Source organism: Solea solea, chromosome 5, assembly GCF_958295425.1.
Source record: "Solea solea chromosome 5, fSolSol10.1, whole genome shotgun sequence".
Taxonomy (NCBI): domain Eukaryota; kingdom Metazoa; phylum Chordata; class Actinopteri; order Pleuronectiformes; family Soleidae; genus Solea; species Solea solea.
Genome location: NC_081138.1, coordinates 14640635 through 14664425, shown reverse-complemented (window position 1 = coordinate 14664425; position 23791 = coordinate 14640635). Strand labels below are relative to the sequence as shown.

Genomic DNA, 23791 nt, shown 5'->3' with positions numbered 1-23791 from the left:
GGAAGGAGAGGCCCATGGACCTTTTTTTTTACTATGTGTCAGTGTCCAATAATAGATTATTTTAATTTCAGGAAGTCACGTAATGGAATGTGGGCCTTGAAAGACTTAATGAGAGAAAAGAGTTGTGAAACACACTGTACTGACTCACTCGTTTCTTTCGCACGGCGTTTTTTGCATATAGGGCAAGAAATGCCATGTAATCGAAGCAGCAGTCGAAGCAGCAGTTGTTGCATTTAATTCTGAAAGTTTGTTTCAGTGAGAGTGAATGAGGCACGTAATACCCTGGACAAGATGATAGTGATGATCCATCCATCCATTTTCTATCACTTTATCCTCCACATGAGGGTCGCGGGGGGTTCTGTGCCAATCTCAGCTGACATAGGGCGATAGGTGGGGTAAACCCTGGACAGATCACCAGTGCGTCACGGGGCCACGTGGAGAGACAAGCAACCATCCACTCTCATACCTATGGACAATTTTGAGTGTCCAATTTACCTAATCCTACCTAATAATAAAATTGAGTTGAATATATTCTTTCATGCAGATAAAACAGATTAACTTAAAAATGAAAATATGTGTGATATGATACTTTTATAGTAAAACTGCAATGAAATAAGTGCCTGTATGTCACAAAAATAAAAATAAAAATAAAAACCAGGAAAGGAATGCTATAGGTCTCAGATATGTTGTATGTATAGTATCACACATGAAGAGCAACAACAAACCATACACATACTGTATGTTACACAAGAATAACACAACACTCAACACACTGATGTGACTCGTTCACATGTTTTAAAATCAGTTGCATCATGAAGATCACAAAGCTCATTTATTATTATCCATTGCAACTAAATATTATCCCACCTTTTGTTGTGGAATGAGCCAATTAGGGAGAATTATTGGTGCCACTCATTAGAATAAATTCACCCAAGAAGAGGAAAGATGTTACATGTTTGTCAGTGTGTTCTCTAAAGCTTGTGTCAATCAGCAAACCTCAGACACAACTCAACTCAACTAAAGGGTCTAAAGAAATTCAACCTTTGAAAACAAAGCAAAGATCAGAAATAAAACAACAAACATTAACGTGTGCATGATAAATTCCCTTCAACCAACGTGACTGAACTACTTAATTTTCAAAACTAGTTCTACCCCAACTAACTGCAAATATAAAATGCTACTCACACAGCAGTTGGCTGTGTTGTGCTATAAATGCCCAGTGGAAACCTATTCAAAAAATACTGAAAATTAATGAATTTTGTTTTTTTATGATCAGAACTGGTGTTGGTCAAAATGTCAATTCACCTTAGGAAAATACAACTGTTGTTTGAGTGCAGTTTATGCAGATGGGACATTTTTGGCACTAAAGGTGCTGAGAGTGACAAAAGACAAAAACGAACAATGTTTCGGTCAAATGAGCGTTAAAAAGCAAACTTTTGCACAAAGATGTGAGTGATAAAAAAGAGAAATTAAACATTGACGTCTCTTTCTTATTCCTTAATGACGTGATCATTGAAAGCTTTCTTTTAGGTGTCAAGAGCAAAGCGAACATGTTTTACGAAGCATTTCAGCTAAAACACAGCATGACATAGCATTACTGTTGAGACACACTGAGCTGAGCTCAGTATGGGACGAGGAGCAGAACTGGTGCACAAATGAAGCATTGATTTAGTGCTATTCATCTGGGTCAAGTGAATAAATGCAGCTAGTTAAGATAGGACAAATTAGGGAGTCATGCTATATGCCAGCAGAATCACGTGCTGACAGATTATAATGACTTTCACTGTTTTCCCGTAGCTTCTTCACACACACACTCAAACGTACACACAGGCTACAGCATGTTCCCTCAGTAATGCATCAGCTGTTCTCAGTGCCCACACAGAGGGTGCAGATTAAAAATGGAAAGCTGGAAGAAAACTGGAGGTGGAAAAGGAAACGGTGTTAAGTTCTATTATTTTATGTTATGTTTATGGATAATAATAATCAACATAGAGCATTCCAGAGAGGGCTAACGTAGCAAACACACTGTGTTAGCGGCTGCAGAATGGATGCTCTGTCTGTAGTCACGACTGTGCAGGTGTGTTTGCATGAATCTGCATCTCAGCATGTCTGTGATTAGCATTTAGAGTGATGAGGGTCAGAGACTTCTCAGCTGTAGCAGCATCTAACTGAAAGGGGGTCATTAATGCAAAACATGAAGTGCAGACACCTGGGAAATATAAGAAATGTGACTCAAAAAATGTCAGAAGATCAAGAAAAGTTAAAAGCATGCTGCGGGGAAAAAAACTATACTCTACTACTACTACTATAATAATTGAGCCTACTCTTCCTTCTTGTATTGACAATTATGTATTTCTAACACACTGACTCTACAAGCTTAACTCTTAATAATGTTGTGTCTCAAGATTCAGTCAGTGGTTAACACACGTGTGGTCTGTACTTACTCAGCATTAGCCATGATGCTGGGTGATGGAGAGCCAAGCGATGTATCGCGCTTATCACAGGGTTTCCACTCAGTTCTGCCTGTTAGAGAGCTGCAGTTCACTTTTTCAACTGATAGATGATGCTTTCATGATGAACCTGGAGGAAGAAAAGTGGACATTAAGCGGAAACGGTGTAGATTTCCTTTGATTTATTTTAGACAGTAACATGTAAAGGATCTTTTGACAGTCTGTTCACTTTTGTTGAGCCTTATACTGAGCAGTGATGATTGAACTTGGAGACAGTTACTGCTCTGTCGAATCATGTATTCATTTAGCCCAGACCTGATTTACATCGTAGGCTACAGAAGGTTAAGACACTGTCTTTGTTCCATTTTAATATCGATCAAACCTGATGGCTCACATTTTTACCTTTTGTTAGGATCACTAAAAATCTGTTTTTTTAGAAATTTAAAGGGTGGAGGTTGAAGTCCATCCTGTTTACCTGTTGACGTAAATCAGATTTTCAGAAGAATTTGCTTTTTAAAGAAATCTGATTGAAAACTAATTTGATCACACACTTTGCAAAGACCACTGCTGATCAGGATGTTGAATATAACTTAAGTTGCTGTTCTTTAAAAAAAAAAAAAAAAAATCCATCCAAGTTATTAATCCAGATGCATCACAATTCAGTGTAAAGCATACAACATAACTTGCAACTTCAAAAATTCAGATTCCAGAGTAGAAATTAACCCAGAAGTTGTGAAAGAGCTGCAATCTGTACATAATTGAGTAATTCGTGTGAAGCAGAGGACTTACCTGTGTGAGATTTACATCGTTGACGGGTAACTGTGCCTCCCGCTGCCCCTTTGCTGATAGTAATGTCTCCCTCGGTGGTGATGTGAGTAAGTGAGGCAGCAGCAGCAGCAGGAGACTCGCAGTGTGTGTAGGCTGCAGCTTTCCTTAGCACTTTTGCATTGGACGAGCACCACCACCACCACTGCTGCTGCTGCTGAGTCCACTCGCGCTGCTTGGCTTTCAGTGCAAAAACCAAACAAGGGCTGAAGCTCGAATGCAATCGGCATCGTCTCTAGGAAAGAGCATATTAGCTGTTAGAGGCTATCAGATCCTGGCTGTGACAGGTTCTCTAGATTCAGATCCAGGCTCCTGCTCCTCAGTGGATCCCCGGCGAGCGCAGCGGGGAGTCCAGCCACAGGAGCTGTCCGGGTGCTGAAGCTCCGGTCGAGCCTCGGCTCCGCAGCCGCTTCTTCCACAGCAACAGCAACACGAGGCGATTTTCAGGCAAACGCCATCAAATCGCTGACGTTTCGGTGCCAGAGACTGACAGCAGCCAATGAATCGTGTGACATTTTTGCGTCGCTCCGGTCACGACATAACAATCTAAACATGTTGGTCGTAGTGTGAACGTGCGTGCGCGCGAGAGAGGGAGAGAGCTAGAAGAAAGCGTGCGAGAAGATCCGCCACCACTTATCAATCGAGGCCAATGTGAGGGATTATCGCCACAGATGGTTTTATTAGCTTTGCGCCTGCTTGGTCGTCCCTCTCCGTGTGTTTATTTTTTATTTTTTTTTCTGGTTTCCCAAAATAAAGATACTATGGGAATATAAATTGCCTTAACAGCAATTGGCTTAACCGTTTGTCATTCATCGGGATTTGCCAGTCGATGGTTAAAGCACACATCAATCAATCGCAAACATCTCCTCTTTTTATTTAAACACGCCTGGACGTGAGCTGTCGCCGATGTTATAGGCGGAGGATCGAGTCTCAGGCTGTGTGAGCAAATCAGGGAAAAGTGGTGATCTGGATCCGAGGAGGCGTGTAGTTACAACCCGAGGAAGGACGTGTGTAAACGCCCAGTGGACTCAGGAAGTGCCTGCTGCTGTAGCGTGTAACACAAAACAAATTTAAAACACACATTCATAACACAACACACACACACTTATAGCATGTACTTAATGCCTTTATTTTATTTAAGGAAAGTGAGCAAAACAGATATGATTTGGCACATGAAAAAGAAAACTGTTTCATTTATTTTAAGTTAGTCTAAACTAACTAAAAAAGAATTTCAATATCCTGTATTGTTGCAGATGTATACATTTATGATGCAAAAAAGCTACGTTTGCCTGTCGACTTCCAATAATACAAAGTAAAAGGTAGGAAACATTTGCTGAAAACGTTGATTTTACAATAATCACTGTTGCAGCTTTGACAGAAACTCTAAACTTAAGTTGCTTTCCAACTTAAACGACAACTACCTGACAAAGACATACATAACATAAACTAGGAACTGTACCTTATCACCTCAACTTACGTCTGAGTGGGGGAAAAATGTTAGTGAAATGAGCGGCACGTAAACAGAGATAGTACTCCACTGTATAAGGGGTAGTAGCTTTTTCAAATGTCAAAGTTGTATTGTTTCTATATTTCAAAAATTACCTGTATTACTTATGACTTAAGTGAAGAATAGCAAATAATAGAAGTCCTTAACATTTAACAATTCAATTCCAACGACTAACACTTGTCTCTGTTAGTCAGATATTGTAGAAGATCAGTAACTGGGTCCATCCAGTGTTTCTTACACAGTAAAGTTGACAGACTCATCCCTATTCAGGTTTCTCTAAATGTGCAGTTTGGAAAGACTAATAGGTGTGTCAACCGAACATTAAGGCCCTTACAATTTTTACCTTTACTTTTCTTACTAAAATTTACCAAGGAATAATCAAGGAAAGCTTTTTGCTACTGCTGCCGCTCATTTTGATAATTTCTTGCCGTAGCTACTGATGTTTATGTGGTTGCAAATGCCTTGTTGTTGGAAATGCCAGACTTTTCTGATGTAAATGTGAGGAACTGGTTTTACATTAAGCACCAACATGATTCAAAAGGGGTTAGAGGTGACCAATAAGTCTCACAGCTCACAGGTACATGACAGTAAGTCATAAATATGACCTGACGTGTACTAGAAAAGAAGCACCATAAGACAGTGCCAAACCACAGTCGGTAGGTATCTTACTTTTGTTTGTATTTGTAGGCAAATAGTTTGATATTCCAGTTGATAAGACAAGTGTAAAAACCTCAAGCGTAAAACCTTAAGGAGAGGGAAGAACATTCAAATCAAGATCTCCTTGATTCTGTGAAAGAAGAACCACAGGCCTACTCACATATAATAAGTGCTTTTGTTGAATCATCAACTATAACAAGAGCTTACGATACTCAAGTGTGTATAATTTACTCACTTGCAAAACAAACTATCAGGTTCATATCAGAGGGTGAGAAAGATATGCCATCACTGTGCACAATCTGAGAAGAATATATTCACTTATATATATATATATATATATATATATACAGTATATATATATTACAAGGGTGCTACAGTATATTGCAGCTGAATGTTAACAGAGATGATCAGTTTGTCTTTTTAGGGTCAATTTGTGAAACTACTTTTAAAATGAGGTTGTATTCATACACAGTCTCCGAGGAACATACTGTAATTCCCCAAAAGACGCCAACGCATGAATAGCTTAAGGATTCATTTGCTGCTGTATCAGCAGGAAATGGAGAGATTCTCTGAACCACAAGGTGACTAATGAGTATGTGAATGTATGTTGTTCCCGACTGCTGTTGCAAACAGGAGCGTGACTGGTCATCACTCTTACTGTTTGTCCAATGTTTTTGCAGGTTGATCTGTTAACCTAGATGGACCAGGGTCATGACCGTGGTGTACTCGTGCTGTAGGCTGTCGGTGTCGGCGTCGCACAGAGTGTAGTCATCTTTGATGATCCGGTCGCACCCGAGCTCTCCGTTGCCAAACAGGCCGAAGAGTGGAGTGTTAGGGAACACCTTGTGGAAAGCGTCGGCCTCTACATTGGTCTGGTTGTTGTAGAAGTTCTGGCCTCTCCCCACGCAGGCAAACATGAACCCAAGGGTGTTTCTCTCTGGAAGCTTAGCAGCCTTTAACCGCCGCACAGTGGCTTCAGCTGCCTTCGGATTGCTGACGTCTTGATCTAAGAGCACAGACGCTCCCTGCACCTTTGGACCACTCAGGGCCAGGCCCACCACACCGTATGAACCCTGGCTACAGCTACAGAGTGACAGATGAGAGTAGAGGCACAGAGTGAATGTTGCATAAGGTAAGAACGGGGACTGACTAGGGATGTGTATTGGCAATACAATTCATATCCAAATACAGGGGTGACAATGCAATATATTGGGTACTATAAGCAAGGCGATATGTCAAAATAGAAAAAAAAAACTCAGTGAAAATAGCATCCCATCTCACAATATACAGTTTCTTTGTCGAGTGAGATGTGGAGGGAAGAGAAGAGAGTTGAATGGTCGAAAGCCTGTCACCAAAATAGCGGTTGGATGCTTAAAAACTACACAAAACCAGGTTCAAAGAATTGATACAGTGCTACACCATGAACTATATTTTAGTGTGTCAATATTTTCATAAGCCCCTACTGCAAACAGTTAAGCTTCAAGTCTGACAGATAGTTGATAAATAATGAGTGTCATAAATGTCAGATAACTAAGGAGCGATTTTATTTTTTTACACTTAACCAATCATATAATCTATCATTATTTTCAATATATAATTAACTTTTATCCTATAGAAGAAAATACTTGTTAACAATAAAATTGATTAGTGTTGAGATAAACTGGGGCTTGTTATGTTTTAGAATAAAACTAGAAACCTAGTTCGTCTACAAACCACTTTGGTGCTAGGGTATTAACTCACCAGTGTCTGGGAGAAGAGAGGACACTTTCTACCAGTCCTCCAGCAACGAGAGCTTTGCTTTTGCCGAGGAGCTCCAGCATCTGATTGAGGAAACGTGCCCCTCCTGGTTTATATGCTTCATAGAAAAACAACAGTACCACACGCAGCTCTGGGTTGTCAACGAGCCCTGGAGACAACATACAGCAAATACAAGAATAAAAAAAAACAGCTGTGAAAGTCTCTAGAAACGGAAGATGACTGAATATTTCTCTTAACTCACCTGCTTCTTTCAGCGCACTTGGAGACATGGACTTCTTACAAAAGTGAAAGGGCTTAATGTGCACACCCTCCATGCTTGGGAACATGATTGCAAAGCCTGCCTCTCCTTCCTGGTACTCCTGAGGTGGGCTGGAATAAGAGCCACTGGGCGTCACTGCACACAGACAAAAAGGGCATCATTGACCAGTGTCTTTTTTTACAGTCACTGACACACACGTCAATGTGTCATGACAAACAAAACTGCACACAATTGGTTCACATTAAAATATGAAGTACAAAAACAGTGTATGTGACTTATAGTCTTATACTGTAAAGAAAAACAGCCATCTGTAAATATGCCCATATTTTCTACATTTCCAAACATTTACATTTGTTTAAACCAGGTTACCACACCTTGGTTGACATAAAATTCATGGACAGTTCAAGGCCTTTCCAGGACCAATTCCCTCTAATTCAAAGACCGAATTAAGATGGGAGGGCAACTTGTAAGAGCTGCTTCACTTTGCTTTCTCTTGCTTAATGTTACTTGCTCATTGTTCTGCATGTAATGTCACATCAACGGCAGAGAGACAATGTACAGTGTCCACGCTGCCGCCAGTAAATATGCCTGGACGTTTGTTTTGCATAGGCTTAGTTAACGTACTTGAAACATGAAACAGCAGGTGGTGTCATAACAAACCAGGGAACATCGGCGGAGTGAAACATTTACCTAAATATCAACTTAATTTCACTGTTGTACACAATTCAAGCACTTTCAATGACTCATGTCTATTTTGGGCAATTTTGAAAAACTTTCAAGGATTTCAAGGACAACCCTATTCAAAGAACAAGCAAGTGGAAAAAATTACAACCTATGAGTCAACATCTAGTGGCCATTAGAGGCACTGCAGCTCAAACAGTGGGCACAGGATTCACAATTAAATGTAGTTTTATCAACTGCACTGGGATTTTATTCCCCTTTAATATCAAGACAGCAAATACTAACCACACAGAACTGTAGCAAACATGGACAAAAGAGGTACAACACCAGATTCCATAGCTTCAGCTTGGAGCAGTAAGTTATATAAACCTCAGGAAAATCAACACACAAGCTAATGGCTAATTATTTGTATCATTTTGAAAACAAACTCAAGAGTTTGGCAGGCAGATGAGCTTCCATGCAAATGAGAAAAGCTCAAATGAGTCAGTAAGTAAAATCAAGTTATATAAAGTCATATCATAAACACAGACTGTCTCAGTCACTATTCACTCTTTCTAGTTTTAAGTGTTCAAAATTATGTTGATGTAATAAACCCCCTGATTTGAATTGAACTCAAAATGAGCAAACACTGCACATTAGTAAATAATTTATCCACATCCTCCACCACATTACAGTTTATGGAATTCATGAAGAATTATTACAGAAATCTTATGCCTAGGTGTGTCATAACTCATCTTTTTAATACTGTGCTGCCGCACAACCAACATACATAAATGATTAGACATACTCGAGGCTATACGACAAACCAATTACAACAAATCTATAGGTTCAGCCTCATCTAATCTAAGATTTAATTCAACTGAATTGGATGTGAGACGTGACCCTGCGATGACCCTCAGCTGCAATATCACAAAACGAGTGTTATCACAAACAGCCGTGGCTGCCATTAGACCTGATAGACGATGGGAGCGTGATAAGCCATCATCTTGAAGAACGAGAGCATAGCTGATGGAGAGTCGCTTCTCCGGAGGGTTGTGATTACATGGAGAAATGGGGAGCGCAGCACCGGGCAGACTAGGCAATCTATCAGCAGCAGAGGGAGTGAAGTGCCAGCCACCAGTGATGCTCTCCAACTAGGCAGCAGCAGCAGGGATTAATGCATAGTCTTCATTGCTGCAAGGTGAACTGTTCCTCTTACACGAACTAAAGAAACCTGGTTTTCATCAGTGTCTTATTTGCATAATATTAAAGGACTAATAGTGAATTGAAAGGATTAATTGTATGTTTCAATGGTAGCGAAATATGAAAGAGAAACAAAGAGAGGATCACTTACGGACTATCCCTGGTGTAGCAACACCCATGATGTCACAACCTCTGGGGAAGAGCAGTTTCAGTTCTTCAACTGTGTCTGGACTGTGGCGACTCTTTTTTGCTACAGAGAAGTTGGAAGTAGAAATGTTTTATACTCTTATCATTTCAGTCACAAGTAAAGCATACATTTTCAGACACAAAAAAAAGTAGTAGCTAAGCAATGTGGATGCTTTTCTGAAATATTTGTTCCATTGAAACATGCTTTTAACACTCATTTTTATCATTTAAAAAAGGTGCAATATACAATTTATGATGCATCATATGCAACATTACATCTTCATGTCACCTAAATAACAACCGTCGCATCCACAACAAACCTTATGCCAAAGAAGGATCTATATTTTAAAATAAACTTTGTTCCTAATGGTGATTAATTATGTAGTTTTTGTGCTTTTCTATTACTGTGAAGGAAGTTTTGCAAGTGTGTCAAAATATTTCAAGCTTTAAAAGCATGCTTTTGGTGGTGTGGCTGATTTCCACTCCATAAATATTCTACTTTGTGCTATGAGGGTTGCGAAAGCAATAAAATGCGAGGCATTACAAAGTCACCTCTTTGTACCCCAAATGTAGCTGTTGTAGGACTGCACTGCCCAACAGTAACTCATCAGCTTTGGAAGTGCAAGCCCACCTTTCTTTCTTGGTCTTTTGAGGAATGTTTTGTGTAGTTTCACCTCTCTATAAGAAACGTGTGAGTTGCTCTTCTATTGAGCAAAAATAGACTTTGAAATAGATACACAAATGTAGGAGGCACATTAACTTAAATGCAATTAATTCTCCCAGCTAAAGATGAGCGTATATGTTGTTTTTGAAGGCCAGACTGAGACTCATGGCACTAGCCATTATTTCAGGCTATACATACACGAGGAAAAAAACAAAAAAAACTTGCCACACCAGACTTTCTGCTGTGAGGACGTATCACCTCATCACCAAGTTGTGATAAAAACCATTTATCTGGTGTGCAGATAAAATTATGAGACATGAGACCAAATATTGATTGCTGGATTGCTGAGTTTTCATCCATGCGAGCCATCAAGAGGGCACAACCTCGTCCAAAAAAGGGACACATTAAGAATGTCAGCACACAGCATACACATTATTGAAATATGGTGTGCACTTTGAGTTCATAATGTATTTCTACATGTGTAATTACCCCCAAGTGACCTGTACCCCCAACTTTGCTTGATTTCAGAACAGCAGGTAGTCTTACTTATGGGTCTTACTTATTATGGGTCAGCAATGAAAAGGCAGTATCCCTTATCAGTAAAGACTAGTGATACACTTAAAGCTATAAAAAAAAAACACAATTTCACTACACGTGTCAAAATGTACTTAAATATACAAATATATAATCAAGCATAAGAATGGCTAAACTACTGTCATTTTGAAAAATAAAATCTTATGGACTGTGTTAGACCATTTATCAGCATGTCCTAAACATTATTATACATGTACATGATCAAAAGGAGACATAATCTGTTTAATTAACACAAAGTAATGAAATACTAAAGCACTGCATTACATAGGTTAATACCAACCTTTACTCTGTCTGTAGCAATAAGCTTGTCCAGTGAAAGCCTCGCAGTCTACCATCACCAGAACCATTTTAGGCAGGAGAAATACTTTCTGTAAATAAGAAGTTACGTGTTAAAACAGTGCAAGACAAAATTAATACAATTGATCATCACAAAACAACTCATTAGCTGCACAATGTGTCTGAATGGCTAATGACAGAAAATATGGCCAACCATTATAAAAATTTAAAAAAAAAAAAAAACATGATTCTCAAGCTAAAATACTTCCATTTCATTTCTATGGCATAAAAACACATGGTTTTCTCTCTTTTAAACATCACATCCTCCAATTCGTAAAAAATAAATAAAGCTAATTTTGGGTCTTTGTTTTAGAATCAGGTATTGTTTTTCATTTGAAGCCAAAACAAGACTTGCTACTGGCAATGTCATGTCCATCTGTATTGGATTACAGTGACACTGTTTATGTGCAAGTATCCTCCCTGGGTTTACACCTGCTGTACATAATACATCAGAGTGCTGTGGTTCCTTACACCGCACTTCATTGCCTTTTGTATGCCAGGGTTTGTGGGCCCACCTGTTTCTATCTATAAAAACAACTACTGGCATATTTTTTATCTACAAATTTTCACTCCCAGAAAATCCAGTGCAGAACCTCTACAGCCCCCCTGTGGTTTTCTGAAGAAATACCAAAACAGTTTGAAGTCTCTGTGACCTAGTTTTCGCTCCCTGCTGTACCCACTCACACACAAACAGAGTGGGAGACAGATGAGAAAGAAGTGACGCACTATTGTGATGTGCGTTACTTACTTAAGAAAGTTATGTGTTGTATATTTGTTTTTAAACGCAGCATTACTAGTTTATACTGCATCCATGGAACTACACTGTAGCTGTGTGGTGAATGAAACAGCAGCAACTGTGATTGAAACATGCAGCACGTGGTCAGGCAGCTGTTCAGGGAGCGCTTGTTTGCTATTGGCAGACACTTCCAATATTGCAAGAAGCCAAAACTGCAATTGAGATTAAATTGTGAAGTTCCACTGAATGTCCAGGATTATTTCAACAGTAGATTATTTTTGATGACCACTTCTTCAGCCATAGTGCTGTATGAATCTGTCTTGGCATGCAAACAAAAAAACTGCTAAACTGAGAAGCAGGGAGAGTAATGTGGAGCTGGTGGACTTATTCAACATTGTGTGAACTCTCAATGAGGTTTTCCTTACTAAATAACAAGTTTAGCAAATATGAAACTGTCAAAAGGTGTTAACCATACTTTGCCATATTATTGTATACGTGAGTCAAGGCCCCCCACATCAATATCTACTCCCCCTCTACTACCCAGTGTGGTGTGACTTACCTCCACCTCCTCAGTCAGGATGCTGCACAGCGCATGTACATCAGAGTTGGACGGTCCACATGCAGACACCCAGGTCAGATGCTGCGGAGTCCTCAGCACTCTGCGAGCACAGTTCCTCCACAGCCTGCACACACTGAGGAGACAACACAGACAGTCAGCTTCTTCTGCTAGCTTAGCACCATCCTCCCAAGAAAGCGAGTCACTTCACGTGTCAGTCAGAAATAAAAGAAAAACTACAAAAACACAACAGAGTAACCGTTAACAAGTACACACTAGGTACAGCGGCTCATTATCTCCCTAACTGTTCCACTTGTGTGTGAGAATTCATCAACTTCCACTGAACAGCCATTAGCATTAGCTAAGTTCACTGTGTTTACCAGTTTCCATTACCTTGCAATCCGGAGTAGCGATTTGGTTGGTAAGAAAGTCAGTATACGTTCAACCACCTCGGCGACATTGCTGAGGACATAAGTGGCCTTGCTGCCTTGTAGAGAAAAGGTAAAATCCTCATTTTCATCCATGTTTCTTTTTCACGTCTTGTGATTTCAACAGCACGTCGGTCGTTCGAATACGAACTTTCACCTCCGTTTTTCCACCGCTGCCGAGGTGATTATTGTCACAGCGCCACCTGCGGCAAGGGGGTGCGCAGCAACTGTTTCTCCAACTCCAATATTGTTCATTAAGAGCAGATTACAGGACATTACTAGTGAATGGTTTTTACACAAGACATAATATATTTCCGTTACACAATAATGTTACTATCTGTTCTGGCCACATTAGTTTCCAAAGAGTAAGAGGCAGATTTAGATGACATTTTCTGGGGATGTAGGTCATGGCCCAAGGAAGAAATTAGATTTCAGCGCCAATGCGGATCTAGATTCCTTTTCCCCGATGTCTGTTAACCTTGCAAGATAGGGGAGTACAATGACCAATGTGAGAAACTGATATGCCAAAGTGAAAACCTGTGTTCTCCTAATGTTTTATGTAGTTCCAAGATATTTTTCTAAATACAGCTTTAATTTCTCCACCTCTCAAGACATAAGATTCACTTTTGGCTCAACTGTTTCATGCTTGTGTCCACAACTGATATGGTAATAGGGTAACTAATAGACATTGAAAAACACCTGGCCCATCACTACTAAATGTTGACCTGTTGCATGTTTGAGCTCGCATAAAACATGTTTTCCAAATGATTAACAAACTTGTATGTTTTTACAATAGCTCACAATACAACATTAATTTATTGAAAAATAATAGTGGCACGCCAGTTTCAACACATTCTAGCATAAGAAAGTTAATTTGTATTTTAAGAGCCACTGTAATAAGCGTCTCATTATTCTTCACCATAACAGGAAATATATGATAATGCCACAGTGGAGTAAATTATACTTGAACCATTTATTTATGATCTTTACATTTCCAAGATAAAATGGGAAGGACAAACATGAAATGAACAGTTTCAAAATGAACAGTGAAAAGGGAGAAAAGTGCACATTCTTTCAATCAGCTGAAACAGAAGAGTACATTTGAGCAACTGTGCTAAGAATTTATTCCTTGCCAAGTGCACAACATCACTAACACTGAATAAATGTTTGCAATAACAGAAGAAACACAAATACAATAGCAATTTTTCAGAAGTACACATAATAAAAGTAACTTTTATGAAACCCTTGCTGAACCAGTGGTTTTGTTCATGATGGTTGTGTGCAGTATTTTCCCCCCCAAAAAAAGTGCTAATTCTCCAGACAAAAACAGTGTAGTTTGACTGTAGCTATAGATGCTGTGCTACCTTGAGAGGAGCTTGGTTCTTCAGGACGACAAGGTCAGGAGACGTATAAACACAACTCCACACATTATCTGTCGTAGCTGTTTATGGCAGCCAGCCACATTCAGCGCAGGTGAGGCAATGTGTGGAGTAGAACAGAGGTGGGTCAAATGTTAACCATCTCCATTAGAGTCTGATCCAGCAGCTGTTTTACGTTCAGGCCGTCTTCTTTAGCACGTTTGAGTTTATCTGTTAATTACAGCATTGCAATGGTTAACAATCATAGAACCAACAATGGAAACATTCAAACGATAACAGACAAAAGCTCTAATTATGGTTAATATTGTTGCAAACCTTTTGAGTGGGAGAAATTTCAGCTGTGTAAGTTAGCATTCAGTAAGCAAATCTATAACTTCAATTCAGACATTGAGCAAAAACCACAAACTCCTTATACTCTGGTATACCATATTCAAATGATATTGTAAATATTATGTTCAGTCTACAGACAGGGCTATAGCCATGGCTGCATGGGCTGTGTTTAGGACTAAAGAACGGCACAAACTCCAATGTTTTTCCCCAAGTCCATGGTTTGAAAACAGACTTAAATGATGCTCATAGTTTTAGTGTCAAGTTCAAACAACCCACCAACACAGTGACAGGTCAACACAAAAACAGACACGATCATAAATCTGACCCCAAATTAAATGATCCCTTAAGTAAAATTCTGCCTTTATTTTATCTTTACTCCAAAGCTTTAGCTGTACTTAAGTAATTCAGGCCGGCAGCTCTGTGGGCCAACTCACTCATTGGCCCACAGAAAGTGTCCGTCTGCTCCAATGTGGCTCATTGCATCTCTGGTTTCATTTTGAACAATAAATAATGTGAGGTGAAACTTATTTTGTAGATTTAGTTTTTCCTCCATACCTTGATGGCATGATTACAGACAAAAATACACAGATCTGATCAGTGCACATCTTAAGCTCTGCCAAAATGTGTTTGTGAGAACAGCAGTCTATCAAACTCACTCTGATATGCTCTAGGATCAGAGGGTCCTGAACCACTTCAAACATGTGTTATAGCATCCTAACAAAACAAGTCAAATTTGCTATAAATAAATCAAATTCGTAATTTTACTAGGAGTTTATCTATGAACACTTCTTATTTCTGAGTTAATATTTGTTTTGCATGGGTTACATGGACATGGGTTTTGAGATACAGAAGGAATTCTGGACCACTTACAGGATTTAAACATTTTCCTCAGCTGTGGGCTTCAAATATCATGACCAGCCTTCACACCAAACAGCAGCATGGCATAGATCTCAACTGGACACATGAGCTACAGCCCTGAAAATGACTGAGAAAATATTTTCTCCGCACATTCATCACCTGAGGTCATCGAACCTCTGAATCTGCTGTTTGAACATGCATAATGTGAAATTCTTCCATCTGTACTACCGTTTGGTGAACAAAACGGTGGTTTAAGTTTTGTGTCGTGGACACAACTGTCTATGCTTTTTTTCTATAACAGCAATAGACAAAAGCATACATGAGCCCACTCCAGTTTATGCCTCGTTTAAGGCTACTCTCAGCTCATTGGTCAGAAGGCGGTTTTTCTCAAGCTGCTTGTATAGATGGTCTTGACAGTCAGAAAGCAGGTAAGAGAAAGGGAAAAGACACAGAAGGCAAGTTAGTACAGACGACAAAGAGTTAGTACTGCTTTGAAGCTCATCATAAAACAAGTGTCTGTATTCAAACTGTGCAACTTTTGATTTTACAACAATTAAAATAAACTCACCGTTTTTCACAAGCTGTCACTATGCTGCTGTCCCAGTTACCCAAATCTATTATTTACCGTTAGCTTTCACTACTGAATTAAATTATCAGAAGATAGCATGAAGCAACCCAAAAATATTTACTTTTGAATATCCACAATTCAGACAGTGTCTTGTGTTGTGACTTAAGCTTAGATCATCACAATGAAGTATTTCCTCTGTATTCTTAGAAAGAATAGTAACTGCTATAGTATTAAACCGTATTTGCTGTTTCTATGTTTTAACCACATTTGTGACCCAAAACAAGGATTTAAATACAGATTTAAACAGAGGTCACCAAAAGTTAAAGATCAATCTTCCAACATTTAACTCATTAAGTGATGCATCGGTTTATCCTTGGACAAAAGCACAATGCCTGAATAAACTGACTTTAAAGCAAGCAAAACAGTCATGGCTGGTTACTTTGCTAAGAGTCTTTCAAGTCAGGAACAACTGAGAGGACAAGGACAACAGCTATCTCTTAGAACGAGTTAAAACCCCAAGATTGCCAAGTGAACCAAATAAAAGTCCTCTCAAAGAGAAAAGAGAGCAGTGAATGGAAGAGGAGCTTCAGAGTTTATTCAAAAGCTACTCGACAAAATAAATTAAACACATAGAAGACAACAATCAAAAAAGAAAAAGATGGGGCAATGGAAATGAAGAAACATTGGAGGAGAAAAGGGAAGGGGCTGACATCGATGGAAGAATGTTTATTTTACGGCTCAAAGCTCTGTATGAGATGTGGACAAATGGATGATGGCAGCAACAGCCCACTGTACAGCAGTGGCAGGGCAGTAAAGAAATACAGTAACAAGAAGAACAGAATCGGGCTGCACTGCAAAGTAGAGAGGTAAGGATGCTCAACCAGCTTCTGGAGGGTGAAGGGTGTAAACATTTAGCTGTGAAAAAAAAGGAGAACAAACAAAAAAAAAATGTTGGAGGAAGAAACAAAGGGAGAAATGGAAGATACATGTCATGCAAAATCAAAGTATGACAAGGCATGCAGATGTAGGCTAGAAAAGCTAAAGAAAATAACTTATTTCAAAAGAAACTATAAGAGTGAAGGGAAGATGTGAAATTTAACTTTAGGACCTTATAATTTCCTACAAAGCACCTTTAGTTCACATGCAAAGTAGTGGTATGCAACGGGAGGATTTAGAAAACAAAAACATCTATTTAACAAAGTTAAAAAATAAAAACTACACCCAAACAAGCCACAAGGGGGAGCTACTGGTAATGGTAAGTATTGTTAGGTGTCCACATCTATGGTACAGAGCAGAGGCAAGCCTTTGGTGAATTACATGGAAGTCATGTCGTTGAGGGCGTGGTCCAGCTCCTCACTGATGGCCTTGTACTTCAGTTTCTGGGCATACAGCTCATCTTTTGTGTGGCGATTATTATGAAGTGGAAGTGAAGGATTTGTAACGAAACAGAAAGACAAAAAAAAAAAATAAAAGGAGTAGTAAGAAAACTGAAGTCAAAGAAGAAAACAAATGGACAAACTGAGAAGAAAAAAAACAGAGCAGGACAGAAATAGGAAGGGAGCATGGAACAGCTGCTAATATTGTGTCAGATTCTTGAGGAGTCACAGAGAAACTGCCTCATACGTTCCATGACCCTGTGTGGAGGACTTCGCTGGCCTTGAACAGTCACTACACTAGAATGCCAAACCACACTGTCGTGAGAAATGCTTTTGCCAACATGAATAATATCATGTGCAACTCTGTGGGTCAGTGCAAATATTCAGCCCAAGGTCTATTTAACAACCTGCTGACCAAATAAATAACCGGACACTTTACCAGTGTTTGCAAGCAAGAGGAGGTTTTCTCTTATATGAATGTCTTACAAAAATGTGTTTTTGTGTTGACTGCAGTTTAAAGTTTGAGTCCAGTTTAAATTTTGTTGAAATATGGAAAAACTAAGATTCATACCTTCAAGGTCATCAATGGACTTCTCAAGCTTGGCGACTGATCTCTCAGCAAACTCAGCACGGGTCTCAGCCTGAGTGGAGGGATACAGGCACACATTAGCAATTCCCAATAAGAGGTTTATATTAATAACCACAACCTTACACAACACTTGGACCACTTAAATGCATCAAATCACTTCCATTAAAAAAAACACAGTCAGCTTACTTAAGTTAAATATCATTGCTAATTATATACATTACCTCCTTCAGCTTGTCTGTTAGAACCTTGATCTCCTCCTCGTATTTGTCTTCCTTCTGTGAATACTGTGGTTACATACAAAGAGAAGCATTAATCAATACAGGGCAGTTTCATACTTAAGTACATAATAATTTGCTGTGAATCTTCTCAGTCAGCTGTCTTACCTTCTCTGCCTGAGCCTCCAGCGACTTCAGGTTGTTCTGCACGGTTTTCAGCTCCTCCTCGAGCTCAGAGCATTTGCTATTGATTCACGTTGCGTTTGAAAAAAGGAGAAAGAAACAAAAAAAAAACTTGAGAAAATAAAAACGACATTGTTGTGACTCAAGACCTTTTCGGCATAACTTTGGTCCAAAACATTGTTGTGAGTCGGGAAGAGAGGATAGAGGGAAGGAGGAGGGAAACGGTTACCTCTCAGAGAGCTCAGCACGCTCCTCTGTACGTTCCAAGTCGCTCTCAATGATCACCAGCTTACGGGCCACCTGAAATCACAGAACATGCTAACTTTAGCCCCTCAAATGGATACACACGCAATATAATCAATTAAATCCTTGATGAAATTACTGTAATTACATCAATTATTTGACCAAGTAGCAATAGCATAAATCTGACAAGAGTCAGCTGTGACATTTAAGTAGAAGAATGTACAAAATGCAAAGCTCAAAGTTCAGAATGTAGTGAATAGCTGAAGAATTTGCCTCTTCATATTTGCGGTCAGCCTCCTCAGCAATGTGTTTGGCCTCCTTCAACTGGATCTCCTGCAGCTCCATCTTCTCCTCATCCTTCATTGCCCGGTTCTCAATGACCTTCATGCCTCTGAGGGGAGGAAAACAGCATAGCAGGTCAGTGCAACTTGTCCGCTTGTTAAGCAGGAGTGTGACGAAGATGGTTTCACCAAGTACGACAAGAAACGAGTGGTTTAGCTCTCGAAATGCATGTCTTAAAAAAAATATACAGAATGCTCTGAGGAGCATATGGATCCGTTCCCACTGTTGGTCATGAGTTTTACTACATCAATAACAAAACATTTGTAACAGTCATGCTGTCATGCCAAATTTATTAAATCTTCTGTTGGGGTACTTAATCTCCAGCAACTGGTGAATGTACATTTATCATAATAGGCAACCTTTGATTTTTAATGAACTCATGTAACAGAATGTGTTTTTGCATTTGTCTTAAAAAAGCTATCCTGTGCCATCATGTCCACAATTCTCAATAAAGTTTGGCATGGGACTTCATAGTTCTATGCAACCTATTATGCTAATTTCAAGCTCTACATCTTTAGTATAAAAAACACTGGAGTAGTTTAGCATGATTCATAGACAGTTGTTATTAATCTCAAACTGCCCTTTGTGCAGCATCGTAGTTAAGGCTCTGACTGAAATAAGCAATATTAACTCTTTAAAAGACTATTTTTGTTTTTCGATTTGCCTGAACATCCAGAAATCTGCTAAAGAGCATCACTATAAAAAAACTATAGAGTTTTGCGTACATTTATATTGTTATTTTTATCTCTAGACACAATACAATATGCTTGACAATTAATAGAAATATAATTAAGAAAAGACAAACAGTATTAAGTATAAAAAGGAGTGATTTCTTCTTTGTGCCTTCAAAATGTTAATCATCGAGACACTTCACCTAAGGATTTTCTAGAATATAACAAGGAGTTTCGCCATGTCGCAGATACCCACCTCTCACTCTCATCAGCAGCCTTCTCCGCCTCCTCCAGCTTGGTCAGAGCTGTGGCCAGACGCTCCTGAGCACGGTCCAACTCTTCCTCAACCAGCTGGATACGTCTGTTCAGGGAAGCTACATCGCCCTCAGCCTAAGACAGCAAAACACCACAAACATACATGTTTGAATTAGAACTTCCCCAACCCATTATAACCACTCCAGGGAGCATGTACTTGCTCAGGAGCCAATGAATGGCTCTAAAGGCTCTTTACAGTTTCAACCTAACTCATGTCAGTAGTTTATCAGTAGATTTATCTTACTATGTCTCACAGAATGTAAAGATGAGCAAATCAACCTGAACATATTTACATTTAAGAAGGGGAGATCATAGAACTTCCTTTTACTTTTAAAAGAAAACACTTCAATCTCAACAACACTCAGGTCCCATATGACTTTGATTTTTCTTTTAACAGTTCTTTCTACAGATTGCTCACCGATTAGTGTCCTACATACATATCATATATGTCTGAAATGAAGTCTGTTGGACTGAGTCCACAGTCATCATGGTGACACAGCATTCAGCATCAGTGTTGCCCACTGCCGGAACCAGCTCTCAATGTCTATTTGAACCGTTAAAATACATTATCATTTGTTGTTATTAACATAGTTGTTCCATTGCATTTAATTCCTTATGTTGACCATTATTTCAACTTAATCTGTGTTTTGTTGAGTTTCTGTCGATTATTCAGTTGATCCATGTATGATGCTTATCATGGACCCTGTCATGGCTACAGTATAAAAAGAGATTTTCAGTAGGACTCCCTGGTAAATAAGGGGTTACTAAGCAAAAATCTTGCATACACCAGTTACCCTGTACGTTTTATGTACACTGGGTATATTATATTAAAGTATAATTTATCAGTGAACTTTTTGTGTCTTCTTTTATGTCTGTGAAGCACACTGTAATGGCCACTGTGTATGATACTGTGCTACACAAATACACTTGCTTTGCCCCATAATAAGCCTCTGGACATGGCTACATTTCAGTGATTCTGAGGGGAACAAAAGCAGCTCTGTAATCAACGAGCTAAATCCCAGCTGGAGTTTGATGCGGGTTTATATCAAATAACCTGCTGCTGTTGTTGATGATGATGATGTAGCGTTTAGCCTGCACTTGTTAGAAAAAGGGCGGGTTGTTTATGGGGATGCAGCGGGTGGTGTCCATGCACCATCCGCCCATTCTCGCATCCTGTACTGGGCTAATATCAAAACACATCTACCTGCTAACATGATTGTTATCTATCGAGCAGACATGCACCGTCGCTGTCTGGGCCGCGCCGCCACGCTTTTTGACCAGATTTACACCTAATGCCGACGGCAGCCGGAGCACTAATTGCCTTCAATCATTAGCAGCAGCTTAGCTTACAGACTCCCTCGCCCTCCTCTCCTGGTTCAGTTCCCGCTGTAGTAGCGCCGCTCGATCTTCCGCGACATCGGCCTGCTCCTGCAGAGACTTGATTTTCTTCTTCACAGCTTCCAGGGAGCTCCCACCGGCCATTTTTATTATTTTAGTGTTGCTCTACCTCCTCTCAGCCAAGGTAGCTGTCCCTCTGCTGTGTGCGGGCTAACCCAACACACACACACATACACAGAGTTGAAGATGCGGCGCGTTTGATCCCTGCCCCCACCGCCTTTAATCAACGGCTGATGAGGATTGGGACGTGCCATAAACCCCGGAAGTAACTGATTTTACACGCAAATTTGTGAATTTTCTGAAATTGTATTAAAACAATGTGAGAGTTTTGCTTAGTTTGACTGTTCTTTTAAATCCGGTTACGCCACTTCTTAATAGTTTTGGTCGGTTAAACAGATACTGAAACAATGAAGTGATTTGAGTGTATCCCCTACTGGTAAATTGAGCTCACCCTATCAAAGTCAGCTCCAGACATCACACAGTAGATACAGAGAAGAACATAACAAAGTTGTAATTGTGTATAGCTTCTATTACTGCTGCTGCTGCTACAACTACTACTACTACTACTACTAATAATAATAATAATAATAATGACAACAATATTAATATAATAATAATAATTATTAGTAGTATTATTATGATTGTATGCATGTTATTTGTGTTATTTAATAAATCTTAAAGGATTTGTCAGGACAGTTTGAGGATTCAATCAATTTAAACACATTCAGAAATGGTTATCAGGAGCTCAAGAGTGTGATGAGTTATATTTACTATTAAAGTTATTTATGTTAATATTTCATGGCCATTAAAATTATAGTAAAAACTGTAAACACATTCATGAAGTTTTATTTACGTTTTGTTCAATGTAACTGTGCACAATGTAAGTGCCCTTATGTTATCCTCCATCCATGTTCAGGGTCTGGAAAGATCACATTATATTATCTTGGTTTATCAATAATGTGTGACAGCCAATTAGGCATAATTTGTGAAGCAATTAAGTGCAGCCAATAACCATCATTGAGCAATATAGGCCTATTTGCAGAAAGCTAACTGAACCAAAATTCTGTCAGGGAATTTATATCCCAAAATATGCTTGTATAATGCCGCACTGAAACCCTATACTGGCCCTCAGATTTGTCCAAATGGTTGTGGAATGCACTGGTAGGCCTCTGAGCTGTGACCTTACCATATACAGTGCAAGAGCTAAATTTAACTATAACTATAATTGTTTTATGCAGTCCCCAGGCCTCTTACAATTGATTATTGCATAACTTAAAAGTCACCTAAGATGCAGTCACCCAAAGGTTCAGGGTCAAACCATAGGTCACCCAACAAGGGCTTCTCCACTCTGGTGCTGTCAACCCAAACTCACATCTGTGGCTTTCTTCTCAGCCAGCTCCAGTTTCTCCTGGGCATCCTTCAGGGCTTCAGAGTACTTGTCCAACTCATCCTCAGTTGACTTCAGTTTCTTCTGCAGTGCTAACAGGTCATCTTCAAGCTAGAACACAGAAGAAGAATATGTACTAAATATGAAAGACATCATAACTACAAATACACTACATAGTGTCTGTAAATAACCTTAATAATGTATGGGCTATTAAAACAGGCATGTTGTTTTACATTATAATTACATTTTATTTATTAAATCAGTAAATGTAAGATGTAATATATTGTTGCTCGTGAATTTAATCATATGATGTTTCAGTGACAAGACGTTGGACATGCACGAACACGCAGCGCTATTGCGCACTGTGCCGTTGGCACCCGACCCGTGCGTAAAGGCTCCAGAGCGATGCTGACCTGTTTGCTCCTGTCCTCAGCTGCCTTCTTGTCTGACTCGGCTTGCTCAGCTCTGTCCAAGGCGTTCTCCTTGTCGAGCTTGAGCATCTGCATCTTCTTCTTGATGGCATCCATGGCTGCTTAGTGTCGGGAAAACAAAAACAAAAGAAACCGGAGGACAGGATCAGAGCGTCCGAACCACACTGAACGCCAAGCTGGAGTGCGAGCTCGCCCAGGATGTAGTGAGTCAAATATGTATTTTCGCTATCTAGACACTGGACACCCGATACGTTTTGGGCAACAACCGCAGCTGCGTGCCAACGTGGGACCTGTCGTTTTTCTGAATCTCTTCACTGATTCGCTCTTCCATGACATTTGACCACTTCTACGACTATACATGGGACATGGACGTCAGAAGGTCACTCCCAGACTCACACCAAGACGTCCACTCCTATTTCTCACACCACTGAAGTGACAGGCAGGAAGTTTTGACTCAGAGGTCGCAGTTCATCAGAGGGTGATATTTGGGAAAAACATGCTGATAATACTCACCTAGAAATAATAATAATAATCACTCAAGATGGGGATTTTTTTTATTTTTTGTTTTTTAACTTTGTGCCAAAAATAAAGGATTGCATGTGTTGCTAAATAATGTCTCACCATAACTCACAACAAATTGCATTTTAACACAGGGGTACCACCATGATTTGTCATCACACCTAATGC

The 23791-nt window shown here is 39.5% G+C and overlaps 3 protein-coding genes across 8 annotated transcripts in view; all 3 read right to left on the bottom strand.

Moving 5' to 3' along the window:
- Positions 1–3429, bottom strand: part of LOC131459096 (transmembrane protein 266-like) — a 35909-nt gene extending 32480 nt beyond the window's left edge. Inside the window, exons 1-2 of the mRNA XM_058628523.1 lie at positions 3240–3429; positions 2445–2580 (exon numbers count right to left, since the gene is read on the bottom strand). Of these exons, the coding sequence (XP_058484506.1) occupies positions 2445–2458 (14 nt within the window). The 5' untranslated portion in view covers positions 2459–2580; positions 3240–3429. The remainder of the gene's footprint in view (positions 1–2444; positions 2581–3239) is intronic.
- A 1828-nt stretch (positions 3430–5257) lies between these two features.
- On the bottom strand, positions 5258–13017 carry fbxo22 (F-box protein 22). Its single transcript, XM_058628976.1, has 7 exons — positions 12785–13017; positions 12395–12527; positions 11044–11131; positions 9471–9569; positions 7439–7591; positions 7180–7345; positions 5258–6522 (listed from the first exon to the last, which is right to left on the bottom strand). The coding sequence occupies exons 1-7, from the start codon at positions 12913–12915 to the stop codon at positions 6129–6131; spliced, it is 1164 nt and encodes a 387-aa protein (XP_058484959.1). The 5' UTR covers positions 12916–13017; the 3' UTR covers positions 5258–6128.
- Positions 13018–13773: 756 nt separating this feature from the next.
- On the bottom strand, positions 13774–23307 carry LOC131459311 (tropomyosin alpha-1 chain-like). Of its 6 annotated transcripts, XM_058628977.1 has the most exons (10): positions 23087–23307; positions 22659–22784; positions 19830–19963; positions 18834–18951; positions 18547–18617; positions 18303–18378; positions 18141–18203; positions 17902–17971; positions 17272–17350; positions 16528–16869 (listed from the first exon to the last, which is right to left on the bottom strand). In XM_058628977.1, exons 1-10 carry the CDS (start codon positions 23198–23200, stop codon positions 16866–16868), a joined length of 855 nt encoding a protein of 284 aa, XP_058484960.1. In that variant the 5' UTR covers positions 23201–23307; the 3' UTR covers positions 16528–16865. The 6 variants fall into 6 exon arrangements, with proteins under 6 accessions (XP_058484962.1, XP_058484961.1, XP_058484965.1 ...); XM_058628979.1 differs by lacking the exons at positions 16528–16869; positions 17272–17350 and adding an exon at positions 13774–15795; XM_058628978.1 differs by lacking the exons at positions 16528–16869; positions 17272–17350 and adding an exon at positions 13774–14408.
- Between the last annotated feature and the right edge of the window lie 484 nt (positions 23308–23791).